The sequence below is a fragment of the Podarcis filfolensis genome (assembly GCF_964270895.1).
Source record: "Podarcis filfolensis genome assembly, chromosome: 7".
In the NCBI taxonomy this organism is placed as follows: Eukaryota; Metazoa; Chordata; class Lepidosauria; order Squamata; family Lacertidae; genus Podarcis; species Podarcis filfolensis.
Window position 1 is genome coordinate 66,339,763 of NC_139603.1, and position 16,961 is coordinate 66,356,723.

At 43.4% G+C, this 16,961-nt stretch overlaps 1 protein-coding gene across 1 annotated transcript in view; it reads left to right on the forward strand.

Moving 5' to 3' along the window:
- DPY19L4 (dpy-19 like 4) overlaps nt 1–16,961 on the forward strand; it is a gene marked incomplete at its 5' end in the record, with an annotated part of 68,224 nt that overhangs the window by 38,830 nt on the left and 12,433 nt on the right. Inside the window, 6 exons of the mRNA XM_083624257.1 lie at nt 9,724–9,831; nt 11,097–11,221; nt 12,072–12,162; nt 13,405–13,526; nt 14,097–14,242; nt 15,642–15,765. Of these exons, the coding sequence (XP_083480383.1) occupies nt 9,724–9,831; nt 11,097–11,221; nt 12,072–12,162; nt 13,405–13,526; nt 14,097–14,242; nt 15,642–15,765 (716 nt within the window). The remainder of the gene's footprint in view (nt 1–9,723; nt 9,832–11,096; nt 11,222–12,071; nt 12,163–13,404; nt 13,527–14,096; nt 14,243–15,641; nt 15,766–16,961) is intronic.

Sequence of the window (16,961 nt, forward strand, 5' to 3'; positions counted from 1 at the left end):
TAAGCGGTTGGTTTTTTTCAAGGAATGTGCTTTGCCTGTTAAGGAGTTCCCTGGACAGGAAGCACTTGGGGGGGAAGCGAAATCTGCAGGCGCCCAACAGGGGTGTGTGATGGTTATGGTGCTCTCTGCGTTATATGGGATTCTTGTGCGTCTTCCTACACGGAAGAGCTTTCTGTGTGAGGAGGTACAACCCATGTTTGTTTTAATGGGCTTTCATACTCATTTGCTTCCATCTTCTGTGCCTTTTTAAAGTTTTGAAAAGTCTAAACCGCCGGTGTGATTTGATGGGACCCTCAAGGTGGCTTCTGATGAAACAAGGTTTAAGCAAGATTGTATTAAATGCACAAATAAACAGCATATCTTGTACCAAAGTTGGCAGGTATAGACATTTGAAGAAGTGGAACAAAATTATATTAACAGCCCTCTATCTGGTTCTTGTTAGAAAGAAAGAAAGAAAGAAAGAAAGAAAGACATATGTCAGCTCAGCAAGATCTTGCCTTTCCATCTCCAGCGGTTGTTGCAACAAAAATATTGTTGCACCAACCTTGTGAAACAGAAGCAAGATGGCCTGCCAGATCTATTGATGAAAGAGAAGTCCTGGTCTTTAGCTTCTGGCAAAGATAGGACTCTGAGCTCTCCCAGCACCCCCTTGGACCAAGGCTGTTTTCAGTTAGGTTTAAAGTGGGGTTAGAAAATCTTTGGCCTGGGACCGAAATGGCCAGGGACCCTTCATGCCTGGCCTTCAGGACTCCCTGCAGGCTGCACACCCACCCTGGCCACACTGTTAACCAGCCCTGCTTTGCACCTTCCTTAAAGAGTTTTTGCCAGGTTGGGATGTGTCCTTGAACTCTTGCTTGCCTGTGTGGAGGATAGAGAGGGGTTGTGAGCATATGTGGAAACTACCCTACCTTACAAAAGTCAAATTTACACCCAGAGGGGAATGTGGGCCTCGGACTGAAATCGGTTCCCCTGGTTTAAAGGTTGAAACTGGTGCTTTGGTGCTTTTCATTGTGTCAGGAAGCCAATTGGAAGCCAGTGCCAGATCTCCTAGCATGGTTGTACTGTGCTCTCAGTGGCTGACAATGAATGAGACACCACATTTTGAATCAACTGAAGTTTCTGAACAGTTTTCAATGACAGATCAATGTAGAGTGCATTGTTAGTACCCCAGCCTGGGAGTTACAAAAGTGCTTGTGTATTTCTTAAGTATCATGTGACGTCCCTACCAACAAATTTGTGCCCCAAATTACATCTCAGAATATTTAACCACACTCATATCTATAAGGACAATTCTATAAACTAATGTAAAAACAGATACTTTCATTTAACACACCACCAGATTTTTATACAATGGTACCCGTTGCTTGGTCCCTGCTCCTGCCAACCCAGCAGTTCGAGAGCACGTCAAAGTGCAAGTAGATAAATAGGTACTGCTCTGGCGGGAAGGTAAACAGTGTTTCAGTGCGCTGCTCTGGTTTGCCAGAAGCGGCTTTGTTATGCTGGCCACATGACCCAGAAGCTGTACACCGACTCCCTCGGCCAGTAAAGCGAGATGTGCTCCACAACCCCAGAGTTGTCCGTGACTGGACCTAACGGTCAGGGGTCCCTTTACCTTTACCTTTACCATGGTTTACGAATTTAATCCATTCCGGAAGTCCGTTCTTAAACCAAAGCGTTCTTAAACCGAGGCGTGCTTTCCCTACTGAGGCCTCCTGCTGCAGGTGCCCTTCCACCATTTGGCTTCTGAGGCAAAGCTCGCTAACTGGAACACCTTCTTCCGGTTTTGCAGAGTTCGTTTCCCAAATAGTTCGTGAACATAGACCGAGATACCACTGTATTTGGCTTACTGTTATCTTTCTTTCCCCTTTCCTTCAATTAGATGAACAGAATTTGGTCTAAGCTACATAACCTAAACATAATATTATTAAGTTGTTTTTTTCATTCTTTGAAGCATACTGTCTTAAAGTTTTAATAATTTTGTGGAACCTACTTCTGGGTGACAGGTTCAACATACGTATAGATGATGAGAGTTTTCCATGTGGCTCAAATGCAACAGTGGTCTTTGCAATATAAAAAACTCAGATGCAGTACATGTGCTCAGTCAAGTGTTAACTTTTGACTAATAAGCTAAACCTACCTAAGCAGTTAAAGTCTATGCATGCATTTTGCAAGCATCCTCCAAATGAGCGTGCATTAAAGAAAAAAGACTAGTGGTGGCCTGTTACCCTAACACTGTTATCCTTGAAGCACTGGCTTGGTTATATCATGCTTGTTTTAAGGTAGTTGAGCAATTGGCACCAAGAGAAACTTTTATTTATTATTGCCGTCGTTGCAAGCTGGTGTATTTTTCATTGACAAGATACTGCTTGTATCTCATTTTGCAATATGTTTAATGTGCCCTGTTCCCCAGTCTGCATCCACCATCATACACACCTGCAGCCATAAACCACCTGTCCTCTTCCACCTCCCATTTCTGTTACTCACCCACTCTGCTCGCTCCCCAACCTGGGAAAAGATTAAGAGAAGTGGGGCCGGACAGTGACCTTAAGCAACTGTTGTTTTTGCACCCTTGGACAATCTCCTTATCTCCTTTACAGATACTTATTTTTGAAAGGAAACTTAACATTTTGCTTTAGATATGACCTTATCACATCATAACATTCTTGGCTTTGTTGCACAATATAGTGCTGCTCGTATCAGGTTTGTTTGGTATTGTGAATGTGTTTACCTTCAAAGATCAGTATATAGTATTTTAGATATCCTAAACATCTGGACAGACCAGCTCAGAATTCAGAATGTCATTTGCATCTCTGAAAATCTCCAAATTCTGTTTTTTTTTTAAATGATATTTTATTCAAATTTCAAAAAAAGATTACAAAAATAATAAGAAAAAAACAAAAAAAAAAAACAAATAATACAAAATACAGAGTAGGAAAAAAAAGAAAGAAGAAAAAACAGTAAAAAATAAGTCCATCTTTCAATGTCTTGCCTTTCATTCACTTGTTTCCCTGACCTCCTCACACCTCCCTTTTTTGTATTCCATTTCGAGTAGTTAATTCAGCAAATCCTTTTCCCTCTTTGTTTTTATCTTAGTTCTTTATCTTAACATATTATAACCTTATATTTTCATCTATTAACAAATCATTTTTACATGCTCCTTTTTAACATTGTTGCTAAAACCGCTTCATTTCATTCTGACATCATTTTAACATTCATTAAATTTACAGTGTTTCTGTAAATAGTCCTTAAATTTCTTCCAATCTTCTTCCACCGACTCTTCTCCCTGGTCTCGGATTCTGCCAGTCATCTCCGCCAATTCCATATAGTCCATCACTTTCATCTGCCATTCTTCCAGAGTGGGTAAATCTGAAAATCTCCAAATTCTGGATAAGGGACTACAATGCTGACTGAGATTATCTAGATTGTTCTTAGTGATTGCGGATCATAGAATCATAGAATCATAGAGTTGGAAGAGACCACAAGGGCCATCGAGTCCAACCCCCTGCCAAGCAGGAAACACCATCAGAGCACTCCTGACATATGGTTGTCAAGCCTCTGCTTAAAGACCTCCAAAGAAGGAGACTCCACCACACTCCTTGGCAGCAAATTCCACTGTCGAACAGCTCTTACTGTCAGGAAGTTCTTCCTAATGTTTAGGTGGAATCTTCTTTCTTGTAGTTTGGAACCATTGCTCCGTGTCCGCCTCTCTGGAGCAGCAGAAAACAACCTTTCTCCCTCCTCTATGTGACATCCTTTTATATATTTGAACATGGCTATCATATCACCCCTTAACCTCCTCTTCTCCAGGCTAAACATGCCCAGCTCCCTTAGCCGTTCCTCATAAGGCATCGTTTCCAGGCCTTTGACCATTTTGGTTGCCCTCCTCTGGACACATTCCAGTTTGTCAGTGTCCTTCTTGAACTGTGGTGCCCAGAACTGGACACAGTACTCCAGGTGAGGTCTGACCAGAGCAGAATACAGTGGCACTATTACTTCCCTTGATCTAGATGCTATACTCCTATTGATGCAGCCCAGAATTGCATTGGCTTTTTTAGCTGCCGCATCACACTGTTGGCTCATGTCAAGTTTGTGGTCAACCAAGACTCCTAGATCCTTTTCACATGTACTGCTCTCAAGCCAGGTGTCACCCATCTTGTATTTGTGCCTCTCATTTTTTTTGCCCAAGTGCAATACTTTACATTTCTCCCTGTTAAAATTCATCTTGTTTGTTTTGGCCCAGTTCTCTAATCTGTCAAGGTCGTTTTGAAGTGTGATCCTGTCCTCTGGGGTGTTAGCCACCCCTCCCAGTTTGGTGTCATCTGCAAATTTGATCAGGATGCCCTTGAGTCCATCATCCAAGTCGTTGATAAAGATGTTGAATAAGACCGGGCCCAAGACAGAACCCTGTGGCACCCCACTAGTCACTCTTCTCCAGGATGAAGAGGAACCCTTGATGAGCACCCTTTGGGTTCGGTCAGTCAGCCAGTTACAAATCCACTGAGTGGTAGCATAGTCAAGACCGCATTTTACCAGCTTCTTTACAAGAATATCATGGGGCACCTTGTCAAATGCCTTGCTGAAATCAAGGTAGGCTACATCCACTGCGTTCCCTTCATCTACCAGGCTTGTAATTCTGTCAAAAAACGAGATCAGGTTAGTCTGACATGACTTATTTTTCAGAAATCCATGCTGACTATTGGTGATCACAGCATTCCTTACTAGGTGCTCACAGACTGTTTGCTTAATGATCTGCTCCAGAATCTTCCCTGGTATTGATGTCAGACTGACTGGGCGGTAATTATTTGGGTCCTCTCTTTTCCCCTTTTTGAAAATAGGGACAACATTTGCCCTCCTCCAGTCTGCCGGGACTTCGCCTGTTCTCCAGGAATTCTCAAAGATGACTGCCAGTGGTTCTGAGATCACATCTGCCAATTCTTTTAATACTCTTGGATGCAGTTCATCTGGCCCTGGAGACTTGAATACATCTAGACTAGCCAAGTATTCTTGTACTATCTCCTTAGTTATTCTGGGCTGTGTTTCCTCTGCTGAATCATTTGCTCCAAATTCTTCAGGTCGGGCATTGTTTTCTTTATCAGAGAAGACTGAGGCAAAGAAGGCATTGAGGAGTTCAGCCCTTTCTGTGTCCCCTGTTTGCATTTCACCATCTTCTCCTCTGAGTGACCCCACTGTTTCTTTGTTCTTCCTTTTGCTACGAACATACCCATAAAAGCCTTTTTTGTTGCTTTTAACCTCTCTAGCAAGCCTGAGTTCATTCTGTGCTTTAGCTTTTCTGACTTTGTGTCTACACGTGCTGGCTATTTGTTTGAATTCCTCTTTGGTGGTTTCCCCCCTTTTCCATTTTTTGTACACATCCTTTTTTAATCTTAACTCAGTTAAAAGTTCTTTAGATAGCCACCCTGGCTTCTTTAGGCACCTTCCATGTTTCCGTCTCATTGGTATTGCCTGAAGTTGTGCTTTTACTATCTCCCTCTTAACAAACTCCCAGCCATCATGAACTCCCTTTCCTTTTAGTATTACTGTCCATGGGATCTCACCCAGCACTTCCCTAAGTTTTATGAAGTCGGCTTTCTTAAAGTCAAGAAATTGAGTCCTAGTATGCTTGGCTGCTCCTTTCCGCTGTATAGTAAACTTCAGAAGAGCATGATCACTCGCGCCTAATGATCCTTCCACTTCTACCCCACTAACCAGGTCATCAACATTGGTTAGGACCAGATCTAAAATGGCTGTTCCTCTTGTTGCTTCTCCCACTTTCTGGACAATGAAGTTGTCTGCAAGGCCAGTGAGGAATCTGTTTGACCTTATGCTCTTGGCTGAGTTTGACATCCAACAAATATCTGGGTAATTGAAGTCCCCCATTACTACTATCTCCCTTCCTTTTGCATGCTTGGCCATCTGTTCCAGGAAGGCATCATCTATGTCCTCCGTTTGGCTTGGGGATCTATAGTAAACTCCCACAATGAGGTCACTGTTATTCTTCTCTCCCTTAATTTTGACCCAAATGCTCTCACTTTGGCTTTGAGGTTCTAAATCTTGGATCTCTTCACAGGGTATACACATCCCTGACATATAACGCCACTCCTCCTCCTTTCTTGTCTGGTCTGTTTCTCTGAAATAGATTGTATTTCATTATTATTACATTCATCATTATTACATTCCAATCATGGGACTTATCCCACCAGGTTTCAGTGATGCCTATTATGTCATGTTTAGTTTGCTGTACCAAGAGCTCAAAGCTCATCTTGCTTATTTCCCATGCTTTGCGCATTAGTGTACAGACATTGAAGTCCATTAATCATTCCCCCGTGTCTCTTATTTAAGGATTTTTTCCTCCCACCACTAGGTCTGCGTGCTGTTTGCTCCATTTGGTCTATGACATTTGGATGATCATCTTCATCAACTGATAGACTCCTACCTTCAGGAGCACTGTCTCCCTCCCCCACATTAGTCAGTTTAAAGCCCTCCTGATGAGGTTTCTGAGATTTTTGGCAAAAACATTCCTCCCAACCGTTGTGAGGTGCAGCCCATCGCTTGCCAGAAGTCCATCTTCAAGAAACTGCAGTCCGTGATCTAAGAATCCAAACCGTTCCTGTTTACACCATTTGCGAAGCCAGCTGTTCACTTCCACTATTTTTCCCTCTCTCCCTGGGCCACGTCGTTCAACTGGGAGGACAGATGAAATGACAATTTGTGCATTTAATTGCTTCAATTTCCTGCCCAGAGCCTCGTAGTCTCTTTTGATCTTCTGGAGGCTATTGCTTGCAGTGTCATTGGTTCCCACATGAACCAAGAGGAAGGGGTATTTGTCAGTGGGTTTTATGATTCCTTGCAGTCGATCAGTTACATCTTGGATCTTAGCCCCGGGGAGACAGCACACTTCCCGAGACATCTTGTCGGGCCCACAGATCACTGCTTCTGTTCCCCTCAGTAGGGAATCCCCTATCACCACTACACGCCTCCTCTTAGGTTTGGTCGGGGTTCTTCCGTGAGCTGTCCGTTCCACGGTCGCCTGCATATTCCCTGAGGACTGACTTTGCTGCTCGTCTTCATATACCTGATCGACTGTAATGAGGGAGAGATCCTCAAATGGAGTCTGCTCTTCGTCTTCCATGCTAGGGGAGAGGACCTCAAAGCGATTGTGTATTTCTAAACAATCAGAGCGAACCCTGGGCCTCCTACTTCTTTGAGTCACATTTCTCCATATATCTGGCTCCTGTGTTGGTGAACTAGCCTCCTTCTCAGGGGAGTCCCCTGTCTCCTCCTTGGTGGAGACGGTGTGCTCTGTTGCTTCCAAGAAGAGCTCCAGCTCTCTAATTCTTTGGAGCGTAGCTACACGTTCCTCCAGTTGCTGGACTTTGTCTTTTAAGAGGGCAATCAACATGCAAGAGTGAGATGAGTGAGATTTTTATCTTCTCTGTGGAAAGAGGTTTGTAATGTTTATTGGGCTTCGTGAGCCTGACAAACTTGTTTCATAAGAACGCATGAAGAGTCCTGCTGAATTTGGCCAAGACCCACAGAGTCTTGTGGCCCCATCCATACATGTAAAGCAGTATCATACCGCTTTAAACAGTCATGGCTTCCCCCAAAGAATCCTTTTTAAAGGGTGCTGAGAAACTTTAGAAACTATTGTTCCCCTTAGTGAGCTAACTATTCCCAGAGTTCCCTGGGGTTGATTGTTAAACCACTTTGGGAATCTTAGCTCTGTGATGGGAATAGGGATCTCCTAAGAACTCTCAGCACCCTTAACAAATTGCATTTCCCAGGATTCTTTGGGGGAAGCCATGATTGTTTAAGTTAGTATGATACTGCTTTAAATGTATAGTGCAGATGGGACCTTGTTTTTTCCAAGGATCTGGTATTCAGAAGTGTTTCACCCCTGGAGATGGGGAGATTCTATTTAGGTATTGTAGATTGTGGTTAATAGCTTCTAGTCCCCTCCCCTGCCCCCATAATGGGGGTCCTTTGAAATGCTAACCATCCTAATTATGTGTCAGAATGGAAAATCGTAGACCTATTTTTAGCACTTAACCTTGCTCAACTTTCCCTTTCACCTTGGTAAAAGGTATTCAGGAGTGAAAACAATATTTCCCTTGTTTTTAAAGCAGCAGGAAACTAAACAGAAGCAGTTTTGCTTGTGTGTTCTGGTCACAGTTCAGCAGTCTGTAAAATCAACATGTACGTCATTTAGCTGACTTCCTCTGTGTTACAGTGTGGGTGTTTTAATGCTTTTTATTTAGACCTTCCTGTTATAAATAAGGTTTTGAAGCTCAACTGTGTGAAAAAACGTTAATTTGCATAGTCTTGTCTGTGTGCGGTAAAATAACCAGTGGTATAGAGCTGTAGTGTTCAAAGCTGTACCTTTTTTTAAAATAGATTACTTACCTGCCCTTTACCACAAGGTCCCAAGGCAGTTTACAACAATAAAAGGCACAATTATAGAACAAAGAAAATAGATACAATGGTGAAACCAGAGAAGTGTAAAAATAATTAAAAAACAGCTTCACATATAAAAATGGTTTAAAAGTGTTCCAGTACAGATGCAGTCTGGAATAATGATCTCTACTTAGCTAAAAGTCTCCCTCTGACACACAGATTTGCAGGAGGTCTTCTCATAGGAGATCACAAGTAGAACCTGTCAGTGGCGTAGCGTGGGTTGTCAGCACCCGGGGCAAGGCAAGTAATTTGCGCCCCCTAACCCGTGGATTTGCGCCCCCTAACCCATGAATTTGCGCCCCCTAACCCATGGATTTGCCCTAACCCCAGATGTTGCGCCCGGTGCGGCCCGCCCCCCCTGCACCCCCCACGCTACGCCACTGGAACCTGTAAGAAAATGTTGTAGTGGGGAGCTGTTCAGGGTTCTGGCCATTTCATTCCCCCTGCCTTGATTTTCAGCCCCCCTCCCTAACAACAGTCAGTGCCTGCTGAGCATGTTCAGTCCTCGTTGGGCCCTTTTTGGGAATTCTCCCCAATTTAGGGGTCCCCTCCCCAAAACCCCCCAGTTCTTTTAAAATACTTTTTTCTTGTGAATGTGTTGGTGGGAGTTTGTAGGAGTGTCAGTGGGCAGAAGTCTTGTGTCTGAAGACTCTCCTGCCAATTCCCTCCCCCCTTTCCCTCCCCATGTACTTAATTTCTGGCCTTGGAATCTGGATGAATTAAAAACAGGTTAAAATCAGCCAAGGTAGCGATAGTAATTGGCAGAGGAGAATTGGCACAGCGGGAGGATTAAAACATCTGCCTGCAAGTGCCCTCACTCTGCACTTGCCTTCTGATACCTATTATTTGTTATTTTGCAATTGTTCCTCGGTGCTCTTCAGTGCCATGGAAAGGGGTCCACTTGGGCCTCCCAGGTTAGGGAGTTCCACAACATGGGCACTAAAACTGAAAATGCCGGCCAGCCTTCTGTTGAGGTCAGTGAGATGCAAAACAGGGCCTCTGACTATGACTATGATGGTGACTGGTCTGGCTGCTTATGTAGGAAGGCTGCCCTTTGAATACCCTGAGCACAGACAGTTCACTGGGCTGATGCTTGCCATTGTTCAGCATTATGCTAATATATGGGCACCACACCTAATTAGAAAACTTGATGAGGCACAATCCTTTTTGGAAGAAGTCCCACTGAGTTCCATGGGACTTGTTCCCAGATAAGAGAGAGAATGTGTATTTGTAGGATTGCAGCCCAATAATAACTTCTGGCTCTCTTGTCAGGAGCTGCAGATCTGAAGCAGAGAAAGAAGCCGAACAGTACAGAAGCTGAAGGAAAAGCTCCTGAAGAAAACGACGAGGAAACGAAAAAGTCAAAAAAATCTCCAAGATGTAAGTTGTGCCTTTTTTTTTAGCGTGGCGCTCTGCTTCTTTCATTGTAAAATCATGTATATGGGTTAAGATTTTCTCTGTGTTGCAAATTCACTTTGCAATTCTTCTGTTGCACCACGTGAAAATCTTTACATTGAGGGGGAAAAACTTGTGGCTTCAGCACACTATGTAATAGTGCAGCCTTGTACATCAACATGCAAAAGTTTCTCTAGCCTGTTAAAGAATAAATACTAGCTGACTACAAAACTAGGAGCCTGCATTTCTGTGCTGGCTGTGGAAGAGAGAAGCCCTCTTCTTTGAGACCAGCAGGGAAAACACATATTATCAAACCTCTTAAACTAGTAAATGATATTTGATTTCCAGTAATTGACTGCTAGTTTTGGGCTAGCAGTCAATTACTGCAAGTGTGGACCATTTTGTCTCTTCTCCATGGAACGACTGCCAAGCAAAAGGCTAGGCTGTCTTAGTGGTTGACTCTGCAGTTCATGCTGGTTTCACAGTTACTCTTCTGCAAAGCAGTCACGTTCGTGCATCGCTTCCTTTGCCTACAGGCGTACTGCTGATGGGCCATCTACATGAGAAATGTACAGTAGCTAGAAACGAAATCAGTTTATGCTTTTCCCTAAAGAACTCCGAGAACTGCAGTTTCCCCTTAAATAATGCTCCAGTTCAGTCTGGGTGGCAAGCTCTGTCTTCAGTGAGAGAAGCTTTCCTGGTTAAAGTTCTTCTGCCCATTTCAGCAGCTTACAGAGTGGTGGAAATAGTGGTTCTGATGGAGCATCTAAACTGGAGTCCGCAAAGTTGGAGGGTGATGACGTGACTTCCTCAGGCCACAGAGTCTGTTGACAGAATGGACTCCTTCTGTGCTGGAGGTTCTGGGGAATGGGAAACCAGTGTGTCTCGCCCCTGTGAACAGTTCTTCCTTCAGTTCTTCCTCCAAATCCTCATCCCCCAAAGAGGGGAAGGTCATGGCATTGGAAGGCTTAGACCAGGACACACTCCTCAGGAAGCTAGATAGGAAAAACAGCAACAGGAAATTCCAGATTGAACTATATAATGACTAAAGTATATAATGGCACTACCCACACAGCGGTCTGTAGCTTCTGTGTGTTGTTGGAAACTCTTGATCAGGTCATTGGAACTGAATGATATAAGAATAAGGGATTAGGCAGACCATTGGTTTGGCCTTGAAAGCTTTGTTCTTTGTGCTCAAGACCTAGATCTTTCTGGTGGCTTCATGTGACGTTCCTAACATTCCTTTACAGATGTCTTCATTCCACGTTTCGCAAAGCTTTTCTTTGGCTGTCTTGCAGCAGTCATAAGTGGAATGATGTATGCCATGTACCTTTCTACATACCATGAGCGCAAATTCTGGTTCTCTGGCAGGCCGGTAAGGAAATAGAATCATAATTACAAACAATACGGAAAACACCCTATCTTTACCTTATTCAGAAGAGAGGAGTCTCTAGCCCTTGGGTTGAATGTGGCCCTCTCAGCCTTTCTGTCTGGCCCTCAGAACTTTCCCCAGGCCATGTCCCCTTTCCCCCCTTCTCTGCACCCTTTATTGGGCTGGTCTGAACTTGAAGTGTGATAAAGCATCTTGCTTATAGGACGGGTGGGTACAGACACCTTTCTCTGCTGGAAAAGGCCTTCTACCAGATGGAGTACCAGTATCAAGATAGTTAGGCTGTCATAAAGGAACACAAAGGCAGCTCTTTTTAGCTCATAGATACTCCAGATTAATTCCCATTATTGTGGTGAACAAGTGTGCTGTTGCAATTGCCAGAAGCTGCAACTGGAGTTTTGTGCTGCCCCAGGTCTTTTCCATTGAAATATTTTTCATAGCCTCTGTGCAAGGAGGAGGTGTTTTTTGTTCTTTTGCTGTGTTTTACTGTTGGCTTTTAAATCTTGTTAACATTTTGTAGTGAGCCACTCGTGGAAGTTCATTGACAAATAGCTCAATAAATCTTACTATTATTGGGTGATATCCAACATTCATCAATAGAGCAGACCCATTGAAATTGTTGGACTTGTCTGCACTCAGTTTGTTGTGAGTATGACTTAGTTGAATATCACCCATTATTGCTGTTAGGGTTATTAATGAATGGAAATGACACTCCAGTCGAACTTCCCCCATGATTTATTAAAGATGTATCCTTTCTCATTGGATGGTTGTGTCATCCAGGCAAATGAATATAAAATGAGAATATGATTTTGGTTTTTTGATTTTGGTTTTCTAGGAGCTTGAACGAGAAATCACATTTCAGGGTGATGGTGCCATTTACTACTCATTTTACAAAGACTTATTAAGAGCTCCCTCCTTTAAAAGAGGTAAGACACATACATTTACTAAATAGCAAGTGAGACAAAATCAGAAAAGATAGTACTGAGTAGCTTCTTGGGATGGAGGAGAGAAAGCATGTAAGCTTTCAGACTACACAAAGCTGTTGCACAGGCTTATGTAACTCCGTTTGCACATCTTCTTGTCAATGCAAAGTTGGTTCATCAAAGCTTCCACTTGTGTATTATATCCCTTGTTCTCTGGGATAATCTATTTCTAATCCTATTAGGCCTTGTGGTCTGGAAACCCTAACCCAGTGGTCAGGCAAAGGAGAACTATGGACCTGATCTGTTCCCCTACAGGAGACAGCTGAGAATCCCCTGTGAGCCACAGAACTTCACTCCACCATCAAAAGCTCTTTTCCCTGGATTGTGCTGCTAGCTGTAGAGTAGAGCAGGGCCTGCGCTGCTAATGAATTGTAAATAAAGAGCTAGATTTCAGGACAGGCGCAATGAAGCTTGCACACTGTGTCGTCCAAGAAGCTGCAGTGTTCACTGCATAGTGGCAAAGCCAGAGGCTGCCTGTCAAATTCTTCAACAGGAGGCAAATTAAGGCTTTGTAGCAGGACTAGTTCTGGAAGGGAGTTACTAGCCTCCCAAGCAAATGGGTGTAGATGCTCTCCAATACATGTGTCTAACCTTGCTTGTTATGTTATGAGATGGCATCTAGCAGCTTTTCACAAAGCACAAGATCCCTGAAACCTAAAGGCTATTCCTATATTTCACCCCATGGAGATGCCCTATGCCTTTGCAAGTAGCCTCTGCAGTAGTCCTGTTCAAGCATTTAAGGAATGGCAACACAAGTAGCGGATTTTGCAGGCACACATCAGTCCTGCCTATGGTGTTCCATCTATTCCATCCACCTCCAATCTTCTCTTGTTCGGCAGGAAGATCTGCATTCAACTGATCATTCTTAGAAGCCTCCCAATAACTGGGAATACTGTGCCATCTGTGGTCCCAATTGCAAGGAGCCTTCAGAGCCTGCTCAGCCGAATACCCTTTGGACCTTCCTACTCAGTGCGGGAAGGGTGGGGCTGCTCATGCAAGGGCATTGGGGGGCGAGACTAGTTGGCCTGGTCTCAACTCATGTAGATGTTCCATTCTTAGGCATGACTCCTGAACAGGGCCCAAGTTGCAGAAACCAAACATGGTAGAACTCTTCCTTTTGTTGATCTTGAGAAATTGCATAAATAATGCTGGCTTCCCTTCCTCTCACCCAAATCTCATTCTCAGGCGTTAATCAATTAACCCACGACAACAGGACTCTCTCGCTGAAGACCATGAATGTCGTGCGGCAAATGACGTTGTATCCAGAATTGATCGCCAGCCTCTTATACCAAGCATCTGGCAGTGAAGTATGCTTTGCCCCCCTCTTGTTTCTTTACAGTCCTGGGGGATAAGTAGTTGGGAAGTGTGCTGCCCTAAAAGCAAGCAGCTTGTTTTCCTCCAGAGCATTATTTGTGCATCCAGATGCTCAACGGATATGTGATGAGCTGTCGGAGGACTGCTACACTGTGCACTGAGGGTTCTCTGTGTGCCCAGAGAAAGTGCAACCCCCTCAGTCCTTTAGTTGAGACCTGGGTGTGGGGTCTCAGTTAATGGAAGCACCCCTAAGAGTAGCTTGGGGAGTGTAAGGAAGTCCATATCTTATATTTTGAAAAGCTGAAAGCTGCATGGCTGTAGTTTACTGCTATGAGGGTTCTCAATGACCCTTGCAATTAGCCTTTGCCTTTGGTCTATAAAGGGGTTAGTGTTTTGCGGCAACAGTAAGGTGCTGCTGCTACTCCCCACCCCCAGTTATTGTCTTCCACCCCATCAACTTCATGGTCTTCTCTTTCCATTTGTGAATTTCAAACGGTGCTTTATTGTTGTAACTCAGCTGCTAGTATTGTGTGTTTGAAAATATTTATGTCTTTAATTTTCAGGAGGTTATTGAGCCAGTATATTTTTACATTGGTATAGTATTTGGACTGCAGGGGATCTATGTGACTGCGTTGTTCGTAACCAGCTGGCTAATGAGTGGGACTTGGCTGGCAGGGATGCTGACTGTTGTCTGGTTCATTATTAACAGGTAAAGCAAATCTTTACTACCCACCCCATAATTTGCTGTTCTTTCCCTGCCTTGAACTGAACAAGCAACTGTATTCCTAATTCTTTCTTTTACTTTTCCCTTCTACGCTATTTCCATAGGGAACTTTTATGAAAGTTTCTAGTTGCTGATGTATAACACTACCAGGAAAGCTTCAATCTGTAACTGGAAATATTATAAGAGCGGGAAATGGATCATGTGAATAAGAATTGGTTATGGCTTTTCTATTTCAAACAAACACACACACCATACTTTTTGTCCTGTGGTTTTTGTTGGTTACCTTTGCATGTTGGGCTTTAAATGTCTGGAAAGTATCTTGAAGCCCATAGTACGAAATTCTCTGTGGAGAGGTTATAGGCATATGGATTCCTGATGGAGCTTGTCGCTTTCCACATGCTGTTTCATGATGGGGCAAGGTATTTAATTCTTGTATATGTAGTTTATACTCCGATTTGTGGCTATACTTTGTGCTGTTTTGTTTTTTATAAAATCAAATATATACATCTGAGAGGGAAAGAACCCATTGCATAGACCATTGCTTTTGCAGTATTGCTGTTTAAAATTTAGAAATTGAAATGTTACTGTAAAAGCTCATTGTCCTTGCTTTCCTTAGAGTATGCTTCTATTTGTAGAAGGCAGTCTTTCCCAACCAGGTCTTTTGGCCTGCAGCGCCATTCAGGCCTATTGGCCATGCTGCCTGGACCCAATATGTGTTGTAATCTAGAGGGCACCAGGTTGGGTTAGGGTGAAAAATGACATCTAGAATTAAATAGCAAGGCTATTAATGATCGGTCCCCCAAAAGTTCTAATCACTAAAAACTCCAAGGCTCTTCATTATGATCAGTGACTAATATTCAGAAAAAAAGTCATACAAATGAACATATAAAAGAATACCAAACAAAACAAAATAGAGAACCATTACAATAAAAACAAAATAGAGAACCATAAGTGTCGTACTATAAAATGCCCGGCACCGAGAACAAAATTATCAATTTGCTAAAATTAGTCTCTGGAGAGTTTTACACGCAGCAGCACAATATTGAGCCATCCTGGAAGAGATGGATGTGTTCTTATCAGAAAGGAGTAAAATAGCATGAAATGCATCCAGTCGCCCTGGGAATTTCAGTTTAAAATGGGTCAATGAAAATCATGCATATCACGATAGAAGGAGCAATATGTAAGATCACCAGTTATCGATTCTACCTCTCCAGATTTGCAGGGACATTTACAAAGGATTTTTTGTAACTTCCCTTCCAAAACTGCCAATTGCTTAAGGCTTTATTGCTGTTACGTTGTTTCTGTCAAGAGCAATAGTCAAGCCTATATTTATGTTCTAAAGTAACCTGTATATTTTAATGGGTTGTCCCTGTATGTTTTCCAGGGCAGATACCACAAAAATAGACTATTCTATCCCGTCAAGAGAAAATTGGGCGTTGCCATATTTTGCTTGTCAAGTAGCAGCTCTTACTGGCTATTTAAAGAACAACATAAATCCTTCTGCTGAGGTAAGATGAAGATGTTTTCAATCAAAATATAATAGTATAAATAGGCTGATTAAAATTGAGAACCTTGATCCAATAAACCATTTCGGGCCAGGGGCTGAATGTGGCCCTGCAGGCTTCTGTGTTTGGCCCTCTGAACTCTCCCCAAGCCACACCCCCTCCATAAACATACTTTCTACTGGCATTCCTTCACATCTGGAGTACTTTTGCTTGGCTGGCATGTGTCCTTAAACCCCAATAACGCATTATTATTTCCGTGGATGGAGGATAAGAGAGGAGCGCTCATACCATAAAGGTAAAGGTAAAGGGACCCCTGACCATTAGGTCCAGTTGTGGCCGACTCTGGGGTTGCTGCGCTCATCTCGCTTTACTGGCCGAGGGAGCTGGCGTACAGCTTCCGGGTCACGTGGCCAGCATGACTAAGCCACTTCTGGCGAACCAGAGCAGGGCACGGAAATGGCGTTTACCTTCCCGCCAGAGCGGTACCTATTTATCTACTTGCACTTTTGACGTGCTTTCAAACTGGTTTGCAGGAGCAGGGACTGAGCAACGGGAGCTCACCCCGTCACAGGGATTCGAACTGCTGACCTTCTGATCGGCAAGTCCTAGGCTCTGTGGTTTAACCCACAGCGCCACCCGTGTCCCTGTTCATACCATATGAAGGTTTAAATTTACATGAATTGCTCCACCCACTCCCCTGGCCCAATCCAGCGCTACCATGTGGCCCACGGCAAATTGCCCAGAGGCAAATGCAGCCTTTGGGCTGGAAAGGGTGCCCCAACCCTGCTTTAAAAAATGAGATGGTTTTGCCTAAGGTAAAATGTAACGGACCAAAAAAAAAAAATTCATTTTCCAGAACTGTTAAGGCCTCTCCTCTTCTTCTTGCTACTATCATATTAAGAATAAAAATGCATTCGCGAGTTATGCAGGATTGTATGTTTTAAGATGGAATGCCAGTTACTGATACAGTGGTACCTCAGGTTACAGACGCTTCAGGTTACATACGCTTCAGGTTACAGACTCTGCTAAACCAGAAATAGTGTTTCAGGTAAAGAACTTTGCTTCAGGATGCGAACAGAAATTGTGTGGCGGCAGCAGGAGGCCCCATTAGCTAAAGTGGTACCTCAGGTTAAGAACAGTTTCAGGTTAAGAACAGACCTCCGGAACGAATTAAGTACTTAACCCAAGGTACCACTGTA